Source organism: Ceratotherium simum, chromosome 1 (assembly GCF_057802395.1).
Source record: "Ceratotherium simum simum isolate JZ-2026a chromosome 1, ASM5780239v1, whole genome shotgun sequence".
Classification (NCBI taxonomy): Eukaryota; Metazoa; Chordata; class Mammalia; order Perissodactyla; family Rhinocerotidae; genus Ceratotherium; species Ceratotherium simum.
Genome location: NC_141900.1, coordinates 42,145,467 through 42,155,250, shown reverse-complemented (window position 1 = coordinate 42,155,250; position 9,784 = coordinate 42,145,467). Strand labels below are relative to the sequence as shown.

At 33.1% G+C, this 9,784-nt stretch overlaps 1 protein-coding gene across 3 annotated transcripts in view; it reads right to left on the bottom strand.

The window, feature by feature from the left end:
- Positions 1–4,400: 4,400 nt before the first annotated feature.
- Positions 4,401–9,784, bottom strand: part of C1GALT1 (core 1 synthase, glycoprotein-N-acetylgalactosamine 3-beta-galactosyltransferase 1) — a 32,691-nt gene continuing 27,307 nt past the window's right edge. For 2 of the 3 annotated variants that reach the window (XM_004431383.3, XM_014788198.2), the window contains exon 4: positions 4,401–8,238. In XM_004431383.3, the coding sequence (XP_004431440.1) occupies positions 8,011–8,238 (228 nt within the window). In that variant the 3' untranslated portion in view covers positions 4,401–8,010. The remainder of the gene's footprint in view (positions 8,239–9,784) is intronic. The other variant, XM_087423394.1, reaches the window with a different exon arrangement.

The window sequence follows — 9,784 nt, the reverse complement described above, 5'->3', positions numbered from 1 at the left end:
AGATTCTAAAGATGTGGTAGTATCTGGAATGCCTCTAGTGGGGGTGGTTCAGCTACCTCTGGTGCCTTGGAAAGAGGTAGCAAATAAAAGCCAGCTTGGTGAGGGACAAGAGGATCCCACTGGGTCTGGACAGCTCTCATATTCTCTGGACTTGTTTCTTCTGTTCTTCTAGAACATTCAGGAATGTCTAGTTTCTGCTGTGCTGTGGTAACAAGGGAGAGGACAAGTCCCTTCCTCAGGGCAAACACAATGGTAGGAAGAAGTCACAGGAAAAGATGGCAGCACCCAGTGAAGCTGTTATGTCCTAGGAGGCAACAGCAAACCAGAGGAGAATCCTCTGCCTCACTGTTTCAAATAAAGTAGAACAATACTTGTGATTCTGTTCCTAAGAGCTCCCTCTGCCACAACGAATGCCATTTAAAACCTCATGTACTACTTTTGCCAAACAAGATGACATCAATTTCAGGTTAAAAATAAGAGGGCAAATTCTTACTGGTTTTTAAGTATTTAAAAATGCACCCATATTTTTGTTGGGTAGGTTCTAGAAGGAAACATTTCCATAAGGAAGAAGAAATTCTAGGATTATACTGGCATGCATTCTCTGAGTTCTATCTCTTCCTTCCCCTTTTAGTTAATTCTAGGAAAGTTTCTTCAGCTGGTGAGAGGGAATTGAAATTCACAAAAGATACGTAATTAAAAAAAGTCTTCAAAACATGTCTGTTGATAAAAAATGGGGGCAATTAAAAGTCTTAAGAAACTAAAGAATTGCCAATGAGAAGAAAAGAAAGGAAAAAAGAAAAGACATGGGACAAGAGAAGAAAAGAACAGGAGAAAGTTGAAAAAGCCAGAAATTCAAAGGCAAAAAGTGAGGGGAAATTCAACCAAGCAAATAGGTTTTTAAAAATTACTTTTTATAAACAATAAATCATTTCAATGCTCAATTATTCTAACACATAGTTCCTTCACCTCATTGAATAAAACTACTTATATACAACTAATCAGCATTAAAAAGCAATAGTTTTAATATTTTAAAGAAAAACCCAAATATTAAAAATCCGACTATTTCTATTCCTCTCTGTCTCTGACACACACACACACACACACACACACACACACACACCACTAAACAGTACAAATTCAAGGAAGACAGCCTTGTACAGAACTAAAGGAAAAGTTGAATCATTACTTCTCTTTCAAACTACTTTCTGGATTTTATCACCATCTCTCTATAATCTTAATAACAACAACAAAATTAATGGAAAGTGAAATTCAATCTAAATGCTACCAGGAGTATGATTCTACTGTTACAGGAATAGGAGGAGGAAAGACAATGCAGTTTAGAGTGAGTTCTATGAAAAAAGATTTGAAACTGACAAAAGTCAAAACTTGATTAGTTGTTAAGACTAAGATATTGCACTCAAATTAGTTCTATGATGGCACATCATCTAGCAGTTCTACAAACGAGGAAGTACTGTTCATCTTTCACTAGACATTCATTAGAAAATCCAAATAGCTGAAGTCTTAGAACTGAATCTCATAAAAAATGACCAAGAGTATTTCATCATTGAGAAGTAAGCAGCTGTATTCAACTGTACTATACAATGAGGGAATATTTAAAAAAAAAAAAAAAAAGTATAAATGCCCTGGACAAATTTTCAGTCCTGGAAAAAATAAATATCAGTAACAGTATACGATAAAGACCACTACAAACAACTGGTGGTTCTTTTGGCAGAAGAAATGATGTAACACAAGGATGGTTCTAAGAACTACAGTAAAGTTCTAGGCAGCAACACTAAATTCATTAATGGTAACAAATCAAACTAATGGCAAAACAAAGTTTACCTTCATGTTTTACTAATACTGACAGACTTATCCAGAAAACGTCAACGTTACTGAACTGAACTTTAGTTGTTAAATGTTCATTCAGTCTTAAACACTAAAGGAATTTCTATTTGGACAATCTATATTGTTAATATTATTTTACACCAGATCTGTTTGAGGTAGAGCCCTTCCCTTTAGCAAGAAGATAATTTCAGCAATCATCTTGTATCCTTTCTAGGACTATACCTTTGGAAAACTTAAAATAGGTAGTAAATCTATGTGTATTTAGGTAAATAAATCTCTTCTCTAATGACTTACCAATTACCAGTACAACTAAATACAACTAATTGGCAAACATGGGGCTATCTGAATATGTCTACCAAAGCAATATGAAGTGGTTTTTATCTCCTCAGCTTTTCTGAAGCTGCCTAATCCAAACGACAGTGTGTGTACATATATCTGTATATGTGCATATATGTACATATGCACTAATAAGGAACACACTGCGTAGAGGTTACTGAAAATTGAGGCAGACAGGCTAGACTCAGGGGCCTTATGAACATTTGTAGTCACTTGCTTAGGAAGAGGTAGGTCAATTTTTATTTATATCCTAGACTGATCTAGTATCAACAGACCTGAGCTCTGGGTGAAATATGCTTAAAAACTCAAAGCTTTTGGCCTACACATTGCATTTCAGTAAACCTTCACATATGCCCGAAGCATGATTAAGCAAAGGTGGAAACTTTATTTTTTTTTTTTTACATAGTAGGAGCAAAGAACTTCACAGATATAAATAACTTTTGAAGTATATAAGATGTGTGTCATTCAGCTCTCAGCTCAAATATTACTTCCTCAGAAGACTTCTTTGACACTCCATCCAGAAAATTGCTCTATCATATCACTCTGTTTTATTTTCCTAACACCACTCTCTGAAATATCTTTTTCATTCATCTATTAACTTGTTTATTGTCTAGCTACAGAATGAAGGCTCTATTAAAACAGGAATCCCGTATGTCTTGCTCACCATTGTATTTCTAGTAGATGCTAAAAATGGGCACAATTGTTTGAATAAAAAATTAGTTGAATAAATGAATTTCTCAGTGTACATGATAGATCAAAATATACCAAAAAATAGAAAAGCAACCTCTTTCTTTCTCTCTCTCTCTATACACATACCTACACACACACACACTTACTGGGACTACAGAGTAGGTGTTTCTAATTTTTTTAAGGTACATTATTCAAAATCAGAGGTGGAATATTTGTTGCTTTAAGAAAAATAATATACACTGCAGCAAAAATTATTTAAGCCTATTCAAATTAAAGAACACTGATGGGAAAACAATTTAAAATATTTTTGGTAAAATAATCCCAAACTACCCATAAGAGACAATGTTTCTGTGGCAACTTTTACATCAGTTAAAAATAATCAGATAAAACAGCTTTAAACATGGTAATTTATTTTATGCAGTTATTTAAATCCATTGTTTAAAAATGTTCAAAAGGCACTTTAAAAAACATTTAAAAATACATTTTTCTGACTTACTGGTGATCACTTAAAATAAGCAAGTCACCAGACATTTTTAAACCATTCATGATACCATTACCTTACATAATATTAAAATTCCAAAACACAAACATTCACTGTGTAATATAACACACTGCTTAGCAGTAAGATTAGTTTCCCTTAATATTTTATATGGATTATTAATTTGCACGGCCCTGCAAAGTTATTTAAACTTAATTGATATAAACTGAAAACTAGGGAGGTAAAGGAGTTGAAATAGAGTACTATAACTCTAAACTAGTTTTAGAGTGGTTTCTCTAAAGAGAATTCGTAAAATTTCTTATTCTAATTTGTATTAATTTCTATTTCAACTCTAATATATAAACATAAGTCATTTTTTTTTAATCAATAGAGGTTATATTTAGAATACAAGAAACCACAGGTTGTCCCCCAGATTTCTTAAGTATGTTTCTGTCAGGCCTACTATAAAGAAGGAGAGAAATGAGGCAAATGCGTTTTTTTTGTTTGTCTTTGAGAAAAAGGGGGCAGGGGGAGGAGAGTGATGGAATCCAAATAACTTTACTTCATTTAATAATTGTATATCTAGCATTAGTTTAAAATTGTAGATTTTTAAGTAGGGCAAGTATCCTGAGAGGCAGAAGGCATTATTATTAGATTTTTGCTTCCAAACTCACAGGGAAACCTAAAGTTAATAGGTATAAAATCATCAGTAAGAGATATAAATTGTAATCACTAATGACAGCCAAATTAACCTTGTGAAGGCAGCATTAAGAGTAGTTGGAAAATGGAAATTAACTAGAAAGGAAATAAAGAAGGGCAATAAATACAAAGAAGCAGAAATTGTCAAAGGATACACTAATGAACGGAAAATTTAAATGAATAAAAGGATGGACTTGATCTAATCAATCAAGCAAGGGATCTTTCAAGCCTCAATCTGGTAATAATATAGCTTAATAGGCTCAAGGAAGTGAAAAATACTCAAGAAACAATTATGACAATAACCAGTAAGCAAATTTAATGTTCAAATCCAATTACCATATTTCAGAAAATATTAAAAACTAGTCAGTGATTTATTTTAGAATATTCTTACAGAAACAAAAACTCTTCTAAAATTTAAGGTATTTGAAAACAAATAATTAAACTCTGAGACAAAAATCTGCTATCATCAATGAACTTCCCATTTGAAAATACCAGTATATTGTTATTAGAGAACATATGCTAGCCAAAGCCCTATATTTTGAGACCAAACTAAAATCACTTATCCAAATGACAAAGATCTTAAATTAAAAGATGGTAAGTCAGTCATTATGATCACAAAAATTGCTTTTATATGCTCTATCAAATATTTGGAGAATTTTTTGCTTATAGGTCATATAAGACAATCAACTGATTCTTGAAAGTGATGAAATTTTGATAATATGCATTAGCAGAAAAACATTCTGCATATTATAATATAGTATTTTGCTACCTCTATTTAAAATTTTTTACTAACAATTGTGAACATTTTTGATGACACTTATTTAGGTATACTTTTAATGAATTAGTATGTACTTACTAGTACTTAATGAACCCTTCCTGCCCAAATGGGAAATTACTAAAGTCGGAGAATTACAGATGTTACTGTGGGCCCTGATATTAGTCACTCTGAAGAAGCTAAAGAATTTTGCCAAAATGATGGATCCACTGACTCTTTATCTTTGAAGTCTTTCACATTTAATGTAGTGTGATCTACATGCTTTATCTAAACATGCTTTATCTAAATCTTTGAAAGACACTTTACTTATGGGGCAGTAATCCTCAGCATGTTCCAAGGATCATTTGCCATCAGAATCACCTAGGCCTTAGGACAATGGTTCTCAAACTAGCATGAACAAGACTCACTTTTGAAGGACTTTTTAAACATAACTGCTACCCTCCGTCCCTAGAGTTTGTGATTCAGCAGGTCTGGCGTGGGGCCCAGGAGAGGTTGCAGTTCCCATAAGTTCCCAGGTGATGCTGATATTGCTAGTTGGGACCAGACTTTAAGAACCACTGCCCAGTGATATCTGGTAAGAATGCATATTCCTGGGCCCCATGCTAGAATCAGAATTTCTGAAATCAGGGTCTTGAAATCTGCATTTTAACAAGCTCCCAAGCAAGAGTATAAGAACAAAATCTGAGAACCCCTACAACAATTTGGCTGATTACTTTGACTATTACTGGCCAGTGTATCAGATGTCACATGTCAATAAGTAAAAATGGAAATAATGCTAAATAACTAACCCTCAAGGCTGACATGGTACAGAGAACAAACAGGCTTTTAGTATAAATCCTAGCTCTGTCACTTACCAGCATTGTGACAGCAGAAGAGTTACTTTAATTCTCTGAGCCTCAGTTTTCTCATTTGTAATACAGGAATAACACTCAATTTGTGAGGATTAACACTAATGTACACAGAGTATCTAAGCACAGTATCTGGCATACAGTAGGCATCAGAGAAAAACTAGCTATTACTTATTATAAGAAATGTATGAAATATTTCCTTCAAGATCTGATTTGATTAGAGCAGATTTTTCATTCATTTAAAACAAATATTTACACCCCAAGGTAACAGAATAACAATAAAACCTTATACTAATTGCTCCATACTCTGGGCCAGACACTGTTCTAAAAGCTGTACATATATTCACTTATTTAATCCTCAAAAAAATCCTGTGAGGTAGGTAGTATTATTGTCCCTAATTTACAGATGAGGAAATTGAGGCACAGAGAGATTAAAGTAAATTCCTCAAGGTTACAAAACTAGTAAGTGATGGAGCAAGAATTTAAACCCAAGCAGTCTGACTCCAGACACCAGGAGTCATCACAATGTTAATTTCCTATGTGTAAATTTTAAGGTTTTTTGGATGTTTATGACAAATCATTTATACATAGTACAAAAAAGTTGCATATATGGACTGCAAAGAAATTAATATCCACACCAAGGCGAACAGTTGTTCAAAGAATAGAATGAATGCCTTAAAATTTTGGCAGATGATACAGCCGTGAAAACAACAAAAAACAATTTAATAGTAAAAATGGTGTGAGCTTTCACTATGCAGACAAAGTAGCCCACAATTAGTGACTAAGATGAACATCCTCTCAAATACACCATCCAAAGAGGACGTGGTTTTGACATGTTTTGGCACAACAAACGTAACTATTTAGCTAAGCAGCAGAGTCAACGGTGTGACAGCCATGTAAAACTAGCATAATCATAAATATAAGAGAAATGTAAATCTCTTATAACAGTTAAGATAATCTTACCGAAAGTCTGTAAAATATTTTGTTAACGATACACTCAAATAATATTGCTAAAGACAACAAAAATTTAAAATTCTTTCCTTTTAGAAACTGTTTAAATAGAGGGTCACTAAAATGAAAACAAAATATTTATGAATGTGTTTTTGATGACAGTCTTGAATGGGTACTCTGCTCTGTTAGAATTATCCATTGGCAAAACAATCATCTCCAAATAGTAAGTCAGCATCAAAATTCAGGCTCTTTATAAATTATTTCAATATCTTTTAACACCTGACATATTGAGTTTAAGGACTCTGCATTTTCTGATGTTTTTAATTAACTCTGATCAAAATCTTGCATTCAAATGATTCTGCCAGTGTAACTAATAGCCACCTCAGATCCTAAAAATGAATTTCAAAACTGCTTTAAACAAGTTATGAAAGGCACAAACAAATTCTCATCTCTCAACAGGATGAGAATGAAAGAAACTATAATTATGTAGCTGGAAAGAGTTTTAAATAATTAAAAATGTCACTTAGTAATTCCTGAGAATGGCAGTGATATAACAAAAGCATTGCCAAATAGCATTAAATTTACTATTTATTAGTTACCCATAATTAACAATGGGTAAATTTGGGAACACAATATTTAAAAATGCATGTTTATAGAATGCTATTAATGCTTTGAGTAAATAAATATTAATAGTTGAGAATGGTATTCAAGAATGGTTAAACATATTTAGAAAAGAGACAACCGAGATTCAGTACAAGATTAACTACTAATTAGAACAAGTATATAATACAGTCAAGGCCCATGACAATTTCAAAATGTGGTTTTATTAATGCACTTTAGGACACGTGCCATTCTTAGTCTACCTTCTTCTGGAAGAAATACTGCCAATCATGAACAGCTAAATTTTCATTAGACAAAAACTGCATGTGAATGTGGGAGGAGTTTGGTTCATTTATATCACACTGTAAATATAAACTCATGTCTTGAGTTTATGAACAACACCGAGCAACAGTATTTCCTTCTAAAATTTTCTTTAAGGCAGATCTGTTTAGCATCATGTGTGTGTTACTAACATGGTGCAGTGTAGTTTTAGCAAATTTAACTGTTTTAGTTTCTCAGTGACAATAATACATGTGGTCAGGAACAGGCAACAAAATCTCTTTTCTAGTCCCTCTGCCTGGCCACCATTTTAAAAACACATATTTTTCATATATATATTACTGTATCAAAACATTTTAACAGACTTCACAGCTCACTTAAAGCTTCAGTTTACAGTCATTCATATGAAAGATCTCTAATACGGAATGTTCACTTAGAATTCCTCACTGAGATTCCAGTGTTCTATATCAGAAATGCAGAAGTTCTTCTTCAGTGCAGTGCTAGACATTTTACCTCTGTTCATTTGTTTTTCTTTCGAGGTTTTCCAATTTCACTTTTGGATCTTCTTTTTTGTATTCTCGACTTATTTCCTTTAGTATATTCTCAGGTAAGGCAGGTTGATATCTGTATAAATAACCATATGGACGAAGATGATAAACGAGGTATTCTAACTCATACATAGTTGTAGGATCAACATAGTGAAAAGAAACTGCAAGATCAGAACAGCAACCAGGACCCTAAAAAAGTAGCGGAAATAGGCATCATTAATAAATAGCACATTGCTAACATACAATATTCACATACTGATAAAGGAAATACTAATTTTAAGAGAATCTAGTATCAAAGCTGGCAAAGTAAAGCAGAGGCATCTACTTTATTCAACCTGTGGAAGAAACCAAGAGTTTTTAGAGTTCCAAATGATTTAAAACCAAACATGAAATTGCTCAAGTATTTCTAACTGAAATAATATTCTCTCACACTCTAGAGTGTTTTAGCAGAAAAAGTCTTGAGACTTCTTCAAATGAAAGAGGCAGTTATACAAAAGATAAAGCTCCATTTCTCCAAGTTTTGCTTTCTCTGCATAATTTTCTCACTATAAATTTTTGCTTGACTCAGCCTCAGAAAGACACCTTTGGAGCATTCAGTGACTACAAAGCCTTGCCCATTATGTGCCTGCACCCTAATACTTCATCTCAACCCAACGGTACAGTATTTGAGAGGCAAGTGCTGAGTTAAACCCAGGCCTGAATCTAAATTTTGCCAACTAGTGTATGACCTTGGACAAGTTATTTAATCTCTATAAGGTTCAATTTCCCCATGTGCAAAAGATGGTTACTTAAAGGAGACAACGTGCATAAAACGCCTGGGACCATGCTTTGCCCATGTAAATGATCAATAAATGTTAGCTTTTATTGACAGAATAACCACATTCAGGTGGCTCTCAGTAAGCAGGTCAGAGTTAAACCTTTGTTCAGTTAGATAATTCTCAAAGATTCCTAAAAGAGTTGGTATGAGAACAGGTTTAAAAAAGACAAAAACAAAATAACAACAAAAATACAACAAACAGGAATGAAAAAGTAATAGAGAAAACAAACAAAAAAAACCTGGTCCCAGAATTAAACAGCCACTGGGTCATTTTGGGGTCAGAATTGGTGTCTGGAGACTGTTCTACCCAGATGACTCCAAAAAAACTTCAGACTCTATCTAATGTCTTTGCAAGGACGCAAGGAGAAAGATAATCTAGAAAGTTCCCAGAGAAGATTGATACTGACCTATTAAATTGAACATTTAATAATTCATGTTTGGAAGTGTGTAGCTTACAGTGCAGTAAAAATTACCAAGAAATTGTCCAGTGTATTTTCTCTGGCCTTCTCTCTGAATTTTCCTTTGAAACAAACACAGGGTATGTGGGATTCCTGAACAACTATGTAGGCACTGGAAAATTACCTGGTGCCTAATTTTTACACCTTTAGGGAATATAAGAATAGAAACAAATACGAAAAGTAAACAGATAAGTTGTGATTATCTAAATCAGTTTTGTCTAATAGATATATGTGAGCCACATAACACAGTTTAAAACTTTCTAGTAGCCACATTTAAAAAGTAAAAATAAGTGAAATTAATTTGAAGATATTTTATTTAACTGAATAAATCCATATTATTTTTCAATATACAATCAATATTTTAAAAATTATTAACAAAATAATTCTTTTTATTTGTGCTACGTCCTTGAATCAGGTGAGAATTTTATACTTTCAGCACATCTCAATTTCGACTAGCCAC